Source organism: Pseudorasbora parva, chromosome 9, assembly GCF_024679245.1.
Source record: "Pseudorasbora parva isolate DD20220531a chromosome 9, ASM2467924v1, whole genome shotgun sequence".
Lineage (NCBI taxonomy): Eukaryota > Metazoa > Chordata > Actinopteri > Cypriniformes > Gobionidae > Pseudorasbora > Pseudorasbora parva.
In genome coordinates, this window is record NC_090180.1 from 7057025 (window position 1) to 7074807 (window position 17783).

The 17783-nt window shown below is 37.3% G+C and overlaps 1 protein-coding gene across 1 annotated transcript in view; it reads right to left on the reverse strand.

Moving 5' to 3' along the window:
* Positions 1-16872, reverse strand: part of cdh10a (cadherin 10, type 2a (T2-cadherin)) — a 28284-nt gene extending 11412 nt beyond the window's left edge. The window contains exons 1-4 of the mRNA XM_067453682.1: positions 16741-16872; positions 7830-8193; positions 3676-3970; positions 1798-1917 (exon numbers count right to left, since the gene is read on the reverse strand). Coding sequence (XP_067309783.1) covers positions 1798-1917; positions 3676-3970; positions 7830-8051 — 637 coding nt within the window. The 5' untranslated portion in view covers positions 8052-8193; positions 16741-16872. The remainder of the gene's footprint in view (positions 1-1797; positions 1918-3675; positions 3971-7829; positions 8194-16740) is intronic.
* Between the last annotated feature and the right edge of the window lie 911 nt (positions 16873-17783).

Here is a 17783-nt window from a genome sequence, read left to right on the forward strand (position 1 = left end):
GCACCTTGACATCGTCAAGCTCAGTCTTAGGCTGCAGTACGCTCAGGAAGTGAGTGCTTCTAATTGACTTCACTTTTCTCTGTTGAAGTCTATGGGGTCGCTGTGTCCGTTTATTTTACTGTCTATGTTTACTCTTAGCAAGTGCCACAGCAGCCGCTGAGTGAGCGCACAGAGTAACATCATTTACATAATTTAGTCATAGCATCATTTCAAAAACACTTAAATGTATGTAATATGATAAACAGAGCTGTGCTGCTTAATACTCATGACCGGAAAAGCAGAAATGGAGCCAGCGACTGGGTCCCATCATAATAAAAGTCTTGCTGCTTGCGAGCTGTTTCGCCCAACATTGGCTTCTTGTTGCTCCAGCCTTGCTCAGCTCCCACAACAATCCACCCTGTTCTACTTCATACTACAGTCATGTTAATAATCGCATCCATGAACAGTCCTATCCCGATTCTTTTCCACCGGCTGTGAGGTGAAGACCACATGTCCCAAGATACTGAGCTCAAACTTGGCATCATCAAAGTCCTTGTAAAATCAAAATTGACCCTATTTACTTTGTTGGCACATATTACAGGTCTTAGGGTAAACAATTATTCCATGCAAGTTAATCAAAGAAAAAATAGTTTGTTGCCGTAATCTTTAATCAAAATCTGAATAGTTATATTATATAGTCATATTAATCTATTTAAAAATGTATACTTTTAAACAGCAAGGACATATTAAATTGGTCAACAGTATAAATACATGTGTAATGTAACAAAGGATTTCTATTTCAAATAAATTCTGTTCTTTTGAACTTTATTTTAATCAAAGAATCCTGAAAAAAAAATTGTATTATGAAAATAAATTATTCTCGACTACCGAACCTGTAGTAGCCTTATGGCTAAACACACACACACACACACACACACACACACACACACACACACACACACACACACACACACACACACACACACACACACACACACACACACACACACACACACACACACACACACACACACACACACACACACACATGTTGGTCTATGTGGTTTACATAGTCTCCATAGGCGTAATGGTTTTTATACTATACAAACCGCATTTTCTATCCCCCTACACTGCCCCTGCCCCTAAACCGACCCATCACAGGAAACATTCTGCATTTTTACTTTCTCAAAAAAACATAATTTAGTATGTTTTTAAGGCCATTTGAATTATGAGGACATATCAAATCAAAAAAACCACATTTATAGTGTAATACCAGTGTAATACCCATGTAGTTATACAAATTTGTGTCCTCATAAACCACATAAACAGGCTCACACACACACCATTTTTTATTGTTTTTATTATGCTTATATTCTGATTCTGCCTTTTTACTTTTTATTCACAAAGTTTAATTCAGGACAGCTTTTTTGCAGTCCCATGTAACTCTTTATTTGATTTATAGCCAGTATTTTACACTGCTTGGGCTTGCGATTATACCTTCATCTTAATATGTTGTATCCGTAACCTTTATATTGCTACATTTATCAAGCTTAACTTGCATTCTTCTCAGCAAAAGCAATAATACAAGCCTACCATAGTAATTTGTTCCACTTCAAAGTTTTACTCCATTTTGTTTAAAGCAAATATTCTAGCTGGATTTGTAACTAGGCACAGCAATGTGTGATCTTCACTCTTCAGACATTCCACATAAAAACTAAAGTCACATCCCTGCCTCACCTTGTCAAATGGCCTCAGGCATACATCATAGTAGTATGTCAGCAGAGAATATGTTTTCAACAAGATGTTTGGAGGACTCGCCTGTTTCAGGATCCACAGAGAAGTAGGGCTGCCCTTGCAGGATGCTGTACACGAGCTTAGCACTGTTTCCGTACGTGGCATCATCTGCATCAGTGGCATTGACTTCTATTACAAAAGTACCTATAAAAAAATAAATACATACATAAATAAGAACAAAGAGACTTAGACTGGGGATGGGAGAAAATTGAGCTGCTTGATTAAGTGCCCTGCATCTTTTTTATGCTGACACCAAACATTTAAAACGTCCTCAGATTTGAAGAAATACAAAAAAACAAACAAAAAAAAAACAGTACCTTCAACTTTATAATTTGTTTCATCATCATACTGCATGCCAGAATGTATTACTGCTTAGGTATTTTAAGGACTTTATAAGCATCCGAAAAGTCAATATTTTCATCAAGCATAATTGAGAACATAACTTAGTCTGTAGAACGATGAAAGACCAACCTCTGAGAAATAAAATATTCCTTTGGATAGCAGTGGAGAAGATACAGTCGCTTTAGTATTAAGATTAAACAGATTAGAGTCTATATAATCCTTTTTTTTCAGGGTTCTGTTATGCAATATATAGACAGTAAAATATTTATATAGTATTACATTTCTCAAACGTGAAGAACCAAGCTCTCAACAAAGGGGAACATTAATGAAAAGAAAATAAATAGTTAGGTCATTGTTGTTTTGTTTTCAGAACTGAATTATTAGCATTCATTATGTTCAAAGTGCCTCTAACCTAGATTTACCACCATTCCTTAAATTAGAAAACACTGATGGAATTGGTTTTGTCCTAGGGTTGTGTGTCAGAGGGTAATGAGTGCTTCATAATATGATGACACTTTCACTTTGATTGAGGGCAATAATTTCATAAATACGATGTACCGTCCCTTATATTAGATTCTAGATGAACATGAGAGCCCATATCAGAGAAGGAAGAACATCATTAGATTTTCTTTGGGGAGACGATGCCAAACAGAGTGCTTCACTGCTTGAGGACTGACTTGATTGGAAACGGGATAACCAGAGGTTATTATGATATTACTGAGAAGCAGCATGAATCTCCTGAATATTCATGCGCTGTGAATATGTATGGTGCAGTGTCACTGCTAGCACACAGCCACTGATTGTGTGAGACAGTGGTGATAGATGATGTGCGAATGGGAATTAGATGTAAATAGAAAATGTGATAAGATGAGCAAATAGAATCTCTTCCATCAGACACTACATCAGGACTCAAGAGAGGCAGTGCCTTGCGGGCAGTGCTTTTAGTGTTTACATATATTTGCATTTGACTACCTGCAGTACATATCGTTTACTGTACATTGCAGGAATTACAATTTTTAAAATAAAAAATACTTTTAGGTAATATGGTTATTTCTGATTATTAACAGAACCATGGTACTACTTTCATTTGCTACAAATATTTTGATTCACTTATGTGCAAAAAACACAGAGTAATAAACAGAAAATGCCAGTATTCATTTTATCCTTTTTCCCCGTTAGTTTGCCATAGTCTCGTCTAGACATGTCTCTGATTTTTTTTTTAATAACTCGTGGGACTATACCATTGATTTATGACTTTTATTTCTAAATTCAGAGGCACACAAAAATACGATAAATCGTGAACAAAATGTTGAGTAACTGTAGATCAATATGTTAAAAAATGTTATGAAAGTTTAGCTCACTTGTATAAATGCCACACTCCATAACAGTACATGCTTCAAAGACTTCTAAACCCTGTAAAAACCAATAACGCTGAGCCATCCTTGACCTTAAAAACACTGCAGTGACAGAAATATCACACCCTGGTGCAGTATTCCGGCATGACGGTAAATGCACTTCAAATAACAACAACAGAAGAAAAAGTAATTTTCATTCACTCACCGACGTCTGACATTTCAGGTACACTGGCAGTGTAGACAGCTCTGGTAAATTTGGGCTCATTGTCATTGATGTCATGTATCTTGACAATGAATTCAGTGGCAGGCTCCAGGGGGAGGCCTGTGATCTTGTTGAAAGCCTGGGCCTGCAGTGTGTAAGAGGATTTTTCCTCTCTGTCCAGTCTCTGCGTCGCATGTAAATCCCCAGACTTCTCATCGATACGAAAAACTGTGCCTGCTCCTTCCCCGGAGAGAACGTATGTGGCAGTTCCGTCCCCTATGTCTTTGTCTGAGCGAAGCTGCATGGACAGAAAGCAGACAGTGACTCAACAATGTCGCAATGCACAGATTTGAAATTTGCCATATAATCTGTAGATATTTTTAAATCAAACACTCTAATCACCAGTAGAGCAGCATAAACTCCCTCCTTCAGCAAAATTTTAAAATGATATGCTGCCATGTATTATTAACCAGTGGACTACAGTTAGTCTTGTTTTAAGTCATGGTTAGCAGCTTAGAAGAAGAATATTTTGGAGGGAAAGCTCTCTAGGGACAATAGAAAGTCGTAAAAGCGACAGAGTCTTAAAAGTAAGTCTTCAGAACATATTCCATTAAATACTAATGAAGCTTTTAGTCCATTTTTATCACTGTTTTTATTGCATTTCCATTTGCATTTCTAAAAATAAGAAATGGCCTTTTAGTACATGAATGATTTCCATGATGTTAGCAGTAATCAGAATAGTAATTGCCATCTTTGCCCACACTGTCATACCACTTCATACCACTTAGGTATAAACTCACATAACTGGATCTCATCAGTGTCCTCTATATCGTATTACATTAAAATTGATTGTTGTAAGAAAACAAATCAATAACGCTCTGTAGTCCGCCAACTCTCTCTCTCTTTAAAAAAAAAAAAAAAAAAAAAAAAAGCTATTCTTTATATAAAATTCAGTTTTAGAATATTTTACTTTAAATGTGATAATGAGTTTTGGATTGAAACAATTTTATTTAAAAATGTGATTAATTTTAAAATGATTAAAAAACTTAGCAAGCAGCGAATAGATGCTATACAATTTTACAATATGCTTTTTTGGGAAAGCTAGAATTGTATTATACAGTATTTTGTTATGAAGGAAAGTTTTATGTCTGGGTTTATCCACTTAAACTCCACGGAATGACATCGTCATGTATATACTTTCTATTTTAAATGTCTGTGGAGGAGCTATGATATCATATGTGGTACCATTTGAAAGCTTAGAGTCTCTACTTTCTGAATATATGCATCACTTCAGCATTTGTTTTAGACAAAGTAATGTATTTACACTAAATTACTCTGGCGCCATTTCCGCCTGGATTTGGCCCAATTTTACCCAAATTGAAAAGCTTCCCATGCACACATACAGTGGTCTAGGTTTAAAATGTTGGTGTCATTTTACAGGAAACAGTTGAAGTTACGTAAAACACTGCTAAAAGTGATGTCAGCTGTAATAACCCCCAACATGTAGATGCTTTTTGATTTTTTTTTTTTATACATTAATTTTTGAAAGTGTGTAACTCAGGCTCTGTGTGCTCTAGAAACCTGCAGACAGTTTGGGCTGTTTCTAGCATGTATACTTAATTTAATGACACTGGGATATTACATTTATATCACTGTATATGGTGGTGGTGGGCTAGCAGGGTAAGGGTGGGTGGGGGGGGGGTCATCCCTTCAGATGTATAATACGCCATACGCCATAAAGTGCGTATCATATGCACGCGAAAAACCGCGTACCATATGCACGCCAAAACTCATTTTGCCGTATACATTCCACGAGATTGCAAACTCGTACTATTTATACGCATTTTCGTGAGATCGGGCTCGTAAAATGACATCAAAATTTTGAACTTAGAACACTGTGTGTATGGTAAGCTTTTCAATTTGGGTAGTCCAAATCCAGACAGAAATCCCAAAAATGGACAAGGACAAGGCTAAAATTAAACATTTTAATTTTAACACTCTTAAATGCTATGTTAAAGTCATTAAGAAGAGAGTCATTTTTTATTTATTATTAGGGGAAAAGTTCCCCTAACTGAGAATCCCCCTCTCACATCCCAGTGGTTAGGTGATTTAGTTTCCCTTAAATTAGTTTATTTGTCCTAAAGCTGTTCAACTGTCACCACCTGATGCCTAATACAATTTTAACCAGTAGGATGAGATTATATGGGTTCTAACAGGCTTCAGTGAATAATAATAATAAAAAAACAAAAAAACAAATACAAATACAAATAAGCAGTTGTCTCATGCGTTTAAGAGTGCAGATGCAAGTCGAGCATCTGGCCAGAGTCATGTCCATTTAATGCATTTATCCAGGGCTCTAAAGGCTGTTTTTAGAAAATGCTGTGGTCTCTTTCCACCAGCTGACCCCCCAAACACACTCAGCAGGATCTCATAACAAACACTTTATATTATCCACACAAACTGATAGAAAATTCAAATGAAAGACAGGAAAAACACAAAGTGAAATGTTAGCTTTTCATTTGCCCCAACATAAAAGCTGTTCTGATTCACAGGGTCCCTAAACAGTGCATGTTCACTATATGTAACCTCATATCCCACTTCAATTTAGAAATTAATGCATCTTGCGGTACACTTGTTTATTAAACAGTGCATTTATAAATGCAGGCAATTTGTATTAGGCCAATTTATAAATCTTTTGTTGATTCATGTTCTACAAACTGGCACGTGATTTGAACAAACGCAGATTATTTAGTGATGCATTTTTCATGGTTTTATAATACAAAATTATTAAAAGACTTTTCATATATTACTATATTACAGTTAGACTTCAATGAAAACACTCGCTATTTATTTTTAAAAAAAATTGTAGAATGTCATTGATTGTTTTTTTTTTTTTTCTTTGTATAACCAGCAGGTGTCTAGTGTGCGAAGCGTCGAGCGATTCAAAACAGTGAATAATTTTGTGATGCAATTGGATCAAATGATTCTATTTCAGCCAGTTGAGACCGTCTCTACAACGAAAAAGGGTGTCAATAATCTGTGAAGCACGAACATACATTTGCAAGGGAATCCGTAATCAGTGCACAGGTGAGTGGTATTTTGTGTGCTGTCAGTCAAGTTAACGTTACAGTCAAACCACATCTGTCACATGATTGCAGTCAGAAGAACTCGGTTAAATAATATAGGCTACCACACTATAAATAATACCTGAATACAAACTGTTGGACCATTGACTTCTTTACACTGTAGAGACTGACTGGTGAGTCTGTCCTTCTTCCACAGCTAGCGATAGCTACTTGTTTCCAATCCCTTGGCCGTTTGCAATTTACGTCGGCATGAATTTATATGCTCCCTCCCATTCAGATATTATATCTCCTTAAAATGCCAAATACAGTAATTACCCTATCAAGTCCACTTGATCCGAAGTTCCCGAATTTAAGTAGACGCGTTACAATCGTGCACAATTATATAACTTTTATGGTGGCATTATTAGTATGTGTGCAATATCGAAATAAAAAATTAAGGTTTTAAACCCATTTGTCATATTCTATAGATGCCCCCCAAGTTTGTACTTATACAACAGTGTTTTAATAACAGGGACTGTGCCACTGAATGTCAGCATGGACTCCTATTTCATGTTTAATGTGGCATAAATATAGCATGCCTCTAAACTGCAGCTTGATGAATTGCAGTCCCTTCCTTCACACAGCCACTGCAGATGGGTTGAAAGTCAATGGGAGGGGGGGATGAAAAAGAGTGAGTGAAATAGCCTATAATTGTTGATTCCTGTCAGGTCTCTGCGGAGCCACTTTGTCCTGGAAATAAGAGTGGTAAAAAACTAAACCCTGGTACAAAGTATTCTGTCTCGAAACGAGTCTCTCCAACTCTCGTTCGCTTTCTGCCTCTATGAATATTCATGCCTCAGTGAGTGTGTAATTCATATTTGCGCTACTTTATGTTCTTTGATGATGGTATCAAGTTTTTCCAAGTGCCTGCATGCCAGAGAGCACGGTGTTTAAATCCAGTGTCAAACCATATAAAGCTCAGGAAAGAGGAAAACAACAAATCGGGCATTTGCATCTCCTCCAAGCCCTGTTTTGCTACACAAGGAGGCTTGTTCGTTCTGAGCTTGTGAATGTGTTATCGTGGACTCTCACCTTGCCGACATACTGATAGGTACTTCCTGTGTATTCCTCCGACAGGAAGAACTGCCTCCACATCCAATCTCTTTTGGATCTGTGCAGCAGCGCTTTATCTCCTTTCATCAGATGGTTCCAGTTGTGAAAGAGATTCCCATCATTCCTCTCTAGCAATATGACTGGAGAGCTCAGGTGCGGAAAGACCAGTGGAAGCAGCCAGAGGAAGTGATTCATTATCATTGCAGCCAATCGATCGTCACGATGACAGCAAGTCCTTATGAATAAGCTAAGTAGGGTGGGCAGTGCTGAATTGAAAGCGATGTAGATGGCAACATCAGCAACCCTGACATTGTAGAATCGCCTTTGATCCTCCTTTGATTCCCTATAAAAAATAATCAAAGCAAAAATGTTAGTGTGTTGGAGGTCACTGCAGCCCTTGTCAAGATGCAACACCCGTTTCTTCTACTGTAATCCCTTTGTTGTTTGCGGAGTATATCCCACAGGGCCTTCATGCAATATTCTTTTCACAGAAGATCAAACATGTAGCCTCACACAAAGCCTTGCATTTAACATGCCCATACAATTAACAGAAATGCTTGCATTGGTAAACATGGCTAAGATGACATTCTACACCAGGTCTGGTTTAAGGACAGGTCAGACTGTTAACGTGGGTTAAACAAGAAGCTTCTGTTATTTACATTTTTAGGTTACACAAAATAATGAAAACTATTGTAAGTGTTTTCATTATTATGTAACCTAAAAATGTAATCTAATAACAGTAATATTACATGTATGTAATACAATTGCTTTCACTTATTAATGAAATCATACTCTCGGGCGGCATATGATGCCGACATCAATTAGTGAAAGCAATTTGTGTTACTATGATAATAGGATTTATGCTGATAGTCACATGGACAAACAGGAGATAAGGTCTCATTCCATCTGCTTGTCAGAGAAAGTGTTAATGTCAGTACAACTGACGGCAATATCTATGGACTTTTAAGGTAATCAGCTAACCTAGCTAGTATTTTTTATCGTTGCTGTTTTATTCAATATCTAAATGTTAGTGGGAAGAAGAAACAAACTTTTACATATGAATCAGCATATGTGATATCGCTCCCTCGAACAAGGCTTTATAAAACGGCTCTATAGCGCATACAAAAGACCTAAATCAGAAGCAATGAGACCTGTTTTACAGAATACGGAAGTTTGATGCGCATAACCTCCATTCAGGTTTGATCTATACAGAGAACTGGATTGCTATTCTACTGAATAGTTCTATTGAATTCATTGGAAATTATATGATTTCACTGAGAAAACATTACCTAAAGAGACGCCGTTTTTATATCTCTGAAGTCTCCCTATAGATTCTTACTCTCGCTGTGGCATTAAAGGTGCACTATGTAGGATTTTTGCAGTAAAATATCCAAAAACCACTTGGCCAGTGTTATATATTTTGTTCAGTTGCGTTCTTACAATATCCCAAATGTTTCCAACTATTTGTAAATTGTGAGAAAATTGCTATTTTAACCAAGGAACCGGGACGTCTGAGGGAGAACTGCTTTATTTGGCAGAAATGCTTTACTCTTGGCAGTGTGAACAAGTGTTACAGCAGCCACTGAGTGAATGCACAGAGTAACGTCATAACATCATTTTAAACACACTTAAATGTATCTGATAAACAGAGCTGCGTTACCTCATACTCATGACCAAAAAAGCGGAAAGGGCGCCGGCGAATGTGTCCAGTCATAATAAAAGTCCCGCTGCTCGCGAGCCGCATGTTCAGCAACAATCTCTCCAGCGGCTTTGGCCAGCTCCCTCAACACTCGGTCCTGCTCTGCTTTATACTACAGTAACGTTAATAATCGCAGTCATGAACATGATTTCTGCCCGAGTCCTATACCGATTCTTTTCCACCGGCTGTGTGGTGAAGACCACATGTCCCAAGATTCTGTGCTCATACTTGCCGTCATCAAGCTACGGCTTTGTTTTGAATAGGCGCCCTCTAGCGGATGGAAAAGTTACATAGTTTAGCTTTAAGTAAGGTCAGGACAACCTGTCACTCACATTAGATCACAGCAATAGCACACCACAATGATCTAATCAATTTCCAAAGTACAAATTCAAACTTTTTTTTCTTGTTTGACAAGCCATTTTTTCATATAGAAGTCACAATAGGAAAGAAAAGACTATCACAACTTCAGTTTCATGCCAACTTTAAATGTAAATGAATGATAATATCCTGTCTTGCCACCTGACAGTGACTGTGTATGTGGTCGACTATCCTGTCCGTATTTCTGCATGCACATTAAATAATGAAATTAAATATTTTCATGTGTTAATAAAGATGCTAAAGTTATAAGTAGGCTAATGAGAAACCAAAAAAATGTCATGATGGAAATTTGATCACCCAAACTTTCAGGGTGACTAATTAATTCCAGCGCAACCTCGGTCGAGGACCTCAGCATCCTTATTGATCGAGATAACGTTCACATGTCGTGCATTTGTTTTCTGCCTGCAGTCACAAACAATGATTAAACAAAGTCTTCAAGTGAATGAAGTAACAACCTTTATTCACAAATTGAATCTTATTCCAATGTCATCTTCTTATTCCCTTGTCCTCTTAATATGTTCCACATCCAAATCGATTTCCAGAGGTAGCACTATAGTACGGGTGTTATAGCTACATCAGAGCCAAAAGAAATCAACGTACGTAGCGGGATCAATAGCAGACCTTGATTATATGTCACAGAATGACTAGGGTTGGATTCAAATGCTGGTCACACGACCTAAAAGCTCTTGCTCGCTGCCTCAAATAGTGATTGCTGCTGGCAGAGTGGCCTGCCGCTGTGTTTATTCCTGAGCTTTCTGGCTGAGTGTTTAAGCATGACAGCCGATGTGTGATACATTCAATTAACTGGGACTAAGTGAAACATTACTCACCTTCTTTTCACCTTTTAGCAAGGATATTTTACTAGCATCTCCTTAAATGTGGCAAACAGAGTTTTAATCTCCCTAAATGTTTGAATGCCTGTCCCAAGATATATTTAACGCTGCTATTACACTTCTGAACTGCTGAAAGCAAAGACATCAATGTTCAACAGGGCCAGCAGGCTTCAGATTAGCTGTCAAGTTACATGGCTACACACCAAATAAATAAATAAATAAATAAATAAATAAATAAATAAATAAATAAATAAATAAATAAATAAATAAATAAATAAATAAATAAATGTACAGTAAATATTGATTTTATTTTACCAGCCTACAAACAAACAAACACACAAACACACACAGCAACAATATTACAATAGCATTAATAATAAAGTCCTACAATTGATTACTGGCAGAAGGGTGGCCGTTTTGTTTGTTTTGTTTGTAGAGAACAAGTAAAGTGGACACATAACTATTTGTAATGTTTTTAAAATAAGTTTCTTCTGCTCATCAAGCCTGCATTTATTTGATCAAAAATACAGATGATTGATTAATAAATTATATATATATATATATATATATATATATATATATATATATATATATATATATATATATATATATATATATATATATATATATATATATAATTTAAAATATTTGGTTTTCAATTTATTATACTTTAAATTATAATTTATTTCTGTGATGCAAAGCTGAATTTTCAGGATCGTTCCTCCCGTCTTCAGTGTCACATGATCAGGGCCGGCGTTTGCTATAGGCGAGCTAGGCGGTTGCCTAGGGCGACAATTGTGTTAGGGGCGCGAGCGCGCTCTAGTGCCGCCCATTACTTCCCATTAAGCATAGAATCGGAACAAGCGAAATACAACATAATGTTTATTAAACATGATCATCATAGGGCGCCCCCTCAGCCACACGTTTAATTACTTATCAACCTGATTATTAGATTGAATTGATGGTGATTATTGATTATTAGTTCAGGCGTTAGTTCAGGCAAGTGCTCATCTTGCGCGTTCATCAAAAATGAGGCGTCTAAACCCCGCGGATGCACATGGATGGGAAAAAGAGAAAAAAAGAAAGGAAGAAAATCGAAAGAAAGCCCAGTATAGAGGTTAGACTTCTTATCTCAGCCAAAAAGTTGTCAAACAAAATAAAATTACTTAGTATCAATCTTATCAACTAATATTTATTTTATAAATATTATATTGTCACTAGCTATCACCTGCTAGTTTTCTACATAATTACTATACGTATTACAAACATAACTTCACTGAGAATAATCGACAATAACCTACATGGATGTCATTTAAATATCAAAAGTCCAGTTCGTTATGAATATGGATAACGTATGCATGTTATTTATGAAAAGTAGGCTACAAATGCTCTCTACGTGGGCGTCGGAAGGAAATAAATACGGCCTCTCTGTTTTTTTTGTTTTTTTTACTAGAGCAGCCTAACGATAGATGCCATATTATATACATTAAAGACAAATATGCTGTGTTCACCAATTTCTGTGCAGTGGCTGTGGTGTAGTGGTAAGGCGCATGGTATCAAGATTTGATGCAGGTCGATCAGAGGTTCGATCCCACCTTTTGCCACACTCGCTCTATTCCCTTTTCCCATCACATATCAGATCGGAAAGGCATTTATTTTCAATAAAAAGTGAGAAAATGTTTGAAAAGTGGAAATAAAGCGTAGAACGTGGTTAATAATAAGTGCTTCTCGGTTAGGGGTAGGCCTAGGAAAACAGACATGTGCTGAATTAGAGATGATAAAAGTGAGTGGGGTGGAGGGGTGGGGGGCGCAAAACTCCATCTCGCCTAGGGCAACCAAAGAGCTAGAGCCGGCCCTGCACATGATCCTTCAGAAATCATTCTAATATGATGATTTATTATGAGTGTTGGAAATGATGAATAAAAGGTTAAAAAGAACTGCATTTATTCAAAATGAAAACATATCTCTACATCTCCTTTACTATCATTTTTATCAATTTAAAACGTCCTTGCTGAATAAAATTATTGATTTATTTCAAAAAAAGAAAGAAAAAAAATTACTTACCCCAAATTACTGACCAGTAGTGTATATTGTTGTTACAAAAGAGTGTAACAACTAATTTTTTTTGTGTGGCTTTTTATTCATCAAAATATTATAAAAAAGTAGCAGAAAGAAAAAAACTTTGAAAATGAATCATCATATTAGAATGATTTCTGAAGGATCATGATCACTGAAGACTGGAGGAACGATCCTGAAAATTCAGCTTTGATCACAGAAATAAATGATAATTTAACGTATAATAAATTGAAACCCATTTGTTTCAAATTGTAATAATATATCACAATATTACATTTTTTTCTGTATTTTTGAATGCAGGCTTGATGAGCAGAAGAAACGTCTTTCAAAAACATTTAAAATGAATGATTGAGTTATGTATATAGTGCATTTCCTATGTACTACTTTTCACCCAAAGCACTTTACAACCATGTCAGGGGATCTCTCTTCAGCCACCACCAGTGTGCATAATCCACTTCGCATGATGTGACGGCAGCCACAGTGTGCTCTCCACACACCGGCTATAGTTGGAGGGGAGAGAGATTGAGCCAATTCAGTTGATGGGGGATATTAGGAGGCCATGATTAATAAGGGCCAGTGGAGGGAATGTGGCCAGGACCCCGGGGTTCCACCCCTAATCTTTTTACGAGAAGTGCAGAGGGATTTTTAATGACCACAGTGAGTCAGGACCTTGGTTTAACATCTCATCTGAAGGACGGTGCTTGTTAAAGACAGTATAGTGTCTCCATCACAATACTGGGGCCTCACTAGCACCTCTTCTATCAGCAACATAGTTTCCCCAAGAGACTCAACCCAGACTCAACCCTGCTTATAGCTTCAGTGGGCAACCAGTTTTAGGCTACACGTTGATAAAGCTGTGGCGATGATTAACAATCAATGATTAACAACACTGTAGCTCACAATAGGCCTGACACAATAGGTGATTGTTAAAAATCAATTCCCCTATATATTCATATTGAAAACTAATGGGATTTAACCATTAAGCTTCTGGAACCCAAATGTTGTACTGGAAATATCAATAGCGCCCACCTCATTTCTGACTTCAACCATCTTAGAACATTCATCACATTCCAACTTCCTTTGTATTTGCACATAATTTCAGATCAGCCAATTTTCTTGTCAATATAAAAAGGAATTTTCCATAAATACCTTCCAGTTTAACATTTTTGGAGAGTGCTTGAAATGACATGTCACAGTCATCATTCAGCATGACAACAGGCTATATGGCGGTGTGCGTGTGTGTGTAAACATCTTTTTGACTGTTTAATATCGTTTAATGAAGCGCTGTGTATTTCCTTGTTAATTCCCCGTCTTGCCCCCGGCTGGCATAAAAACCATTTCTGTTTTGTAACATGTAATCCACTTTGATTATTATTATGATTAAATGCTGAAGTTATAATTTAAACTCTTTCCGTGAACCTTATTAGAATATTAATCCTAGATGTGCGCTGCATAATAAGCAGCCTTTGACATGTCATGAATTTTAAGGTATAAGTGGTCAGTGAATTGGCCAGGGAAAGAGAGAGATGGGCATTAGATACACTCTCGAGACGTGCCATATATCACCTATTAATTAGAGAATTAGCATTAATGCCCGCAGCTCAGAGTCAAGTACATTTAGTCCTTGTATCTAAGCTATAGTGGAGCTGAATCAAGGCTCCCTGATGACACATAATACCTTTTTTCACTCTTTTTTTCCCCCATGAATTCTGGTGCTATACAGGTGCATATGCAAATCTAATGCAGTTTTTGATGCCCATGACTGTCCTTGCCATATGTTCAGCAACCTAAATCATCTGCATAATTGCATATATGTAAGCACTAGTAAGAAACATTTACATTTACAGGCACTGAAGGCACTCTTATCCAGTACTTTAACGTTTGACACCAAAAACAAGCCACAGATGCAACAGTTACCACTTGGGGGAGCCCAAGACCTTTTTCACTCCTCTCTTCCCTGTATGAATCTCCCCATCACTCCATACCTCATCCTGGACGGCTCTCACAGCTGGCCTATCCCTTGCAATATTAATGCCCTGTCTTCTTTGTTTTGAAACTTTGTTACAGATCAGATATGCACCATGTTGATTGCCTGCCTGGAGGACCGGCTTTGATTCTGCCAGGTTCACAGATTCAAGGCAATCATATATACCCTGAGTTATTAGACAGAACACTTTCTCTGATTTTGTGTGGCTCTGGGAATCTAATGAATTCAAAAGCAGGAGCTGACGGAGGTCCTGTCTGATTAAAGAAATGATGTGTGTTGTCAGGGAAGGGCAAAAAGGAAGGGAGGGCTGCTCAATACAAAGTTGCAGATACTCAAAATGCTCGCCAACGGTGCTAGAGGTTTAACTGTTATGACATTCCCTCTGCAATTCAGATGTATTCAGACTAGCAGAACAGTCCTTGACCTCCTAAAATGCTTCTTTTTTTTTCTTTCATAGGTCGCTTCCTCAGGTCAGGCTGTAAATATTATTACAGTTCCTCCCTGAAAAGAAATACATTGGTTGGATCTTTCACCTCATTATGAGGAAAATTGCCTCGCATTTCGAGGCGGAAAGAAATAGAGGGAGATGATATCAGGAGACAGAAACGGAGCGGGAGAGAGAGAGAGAGATGCCCTGAGTGGAAGCATGTGGGGCTTTATCTCATGATTTATCTCTGTGTTGAAAGGCAATTATACATGTGACACTGGCTCAGAGGAAGTGTGCGCTTTAATTTGTGTGAAACAGTCATGCCATTATGTGTTCAAGTCAGATGTATAAATCACAGTGGCTTGAGTTCAAAAGCACCAAAACATACAAAAATCTGATCTAAACTAAAGTCTATCAAGAGTGGTGTACATAGTCAATGTGCAAGGGCATTTAATATACTTTACCTATAGGCGATACTGCACTCAAGTGATTTGTCTACAGTCTTACATTTGACTTCCACAGTCACAAGTGTTACAAACAATAGAAAGGAAAGCTGCAACATACCCACGGCTATCCATTCTTACGTGAACATTTTAAACAGAGAGCACAGCTTATGCAGGTTTAGTGTTACAGCTTTGCCAACACACTCCGAAATCTGCACCGCTATAGCTAAAACCCTGAGTTAAGGATCACAAACAGTGACAGCGGTGCATGAAAGCAATTTCCTTTCGTCGGCTGCGATATGTTTTATGTCAAGGATCAAACGCGCATGCAGACCTCTAAACACGTGTGCACACCTCCTTGTAAAAAGCGACGGGGCGATTAGACGCATAGGGATAGAGGAGGATTTTAGAAACTTTAGCTGCAGTGATGACTCCTGTGGGTGGCAAAGTTTAACTATATGTGGATTGGTTTGAAGAATGTCACACTTTGTTTACACATAATTATATATATATATATATATATATATATATATATATATATATATATATAGAATTTATTAATCAATTAATTACAGCAAAGATAGATAGATAGATAGATAGATAGATAGATAGATAGATAGATAGATAGATAGATAGATAGATAGATAGATAGATAGATAGATAGATAGATAGATAGATAGATAGATAGATAGATAGATAGATAGATAGATAGATAGATAGATGATAAAATCTAGTCTATAATTAGGTTTTTACAACAACAACAACAACAACAACAATAATAATAATAATAATAATAATAATAATAATAATATTAATAATAATAATAATAATAATAATAATAATAATAATAATAATAATAATAATAATAATAATGTATGATGAAAGATGAATGAGATGAAAGCATTCCAAAGTATTTTGGTTTAGTTTTGAGTTTAGACTGTTGTCAGGTCCATGGCAACAATTTGGAACTAGTAATAAAATTGCATTGCCTTTTCCATGATATTTTAGCTGCCGTTCTCTGAAGAGTATAAAGCGTAAAGCTCTTACCTTAACAAAACAGCCTCCTGTGCTCTTCTGAGAGCATGTCATCCTCCTGGAAGTACGACACTGGCTTCTATGCTCGCCTCTTGGCAGCGCTCAGATTCCAAGACTGACTACAGTTGTGTGTGAGACTCCAGCTGCCTCTCTCTCTCTCTCTCTCTCTCTCTCTCTCTCTCTCTCTCTCTCTCTCTCTCTCTCTCTCTCTCTCTCTCTCTCTCTCTCTCTCTCTCTCTCTCTCTCTCTCTCTCTCTCTCTCTCTCTCTCTCTCTCTCTCCCTCCCTCCCTCCCTCCCTCTCTCTCTCTCTCTCTCTCTCTCTCTCTCTCTCTCTCCCCTCCCTCCCTCCCTCTCATTCTCCTCTCCCTTGCTTACACATAAAGCCCTCTCTCTCCCCAGCTCTATCCTTTCTTTCTTGCTCTGCTGGACAAGGATGCAGTTTGCAGAGGGGAGCAAGCTCTGATTGGCTGCCATTCATAAGATTGTGATTGGGGATGGAGTTGACTGGGGGGAGGGAGTGAGGGGAGAGAAACCAGCGTTGGCTACAGACCAGGGCATTGAAATGAGGACAGTGGGTTTAACACAGCAGGCATCAAGAATTAATCTTGGAATAAAACTTTGGTAAAGGGCAGGAACCCAAGGCATATTCATGACATGCTTAAAATGGCAAATCCTAAATCAGCCTAACAATTTTTTTCTGCCAAATACATTACAAATACATTACTCAGAATATATATATATGTGTGTGTGTGTGTGTGTGTGTGTGTGTGTGTGTGTGTGTGTGTGTGTGTGTGTGTGTGTGTGTGTGTGTGTGTGTGTGTGTGTGTTAGGGCAGTAAATAGATACATTTTTTATCATGAATAATCACACCTGTGTTGTGTGATTAATCGTGATTAATCACATGCTTATTGTGAAATTAAGCTGTCACCATTTGTTATTAAACACGTTATTGAAATGTTGTTATTCATTTAGTAAAGTAAACAATCAGATCGAAGGGTGATTCTCTCAAAACTTTATTTTCTGCAAGCTTCAAGGATCATTGGAGACAACAAAT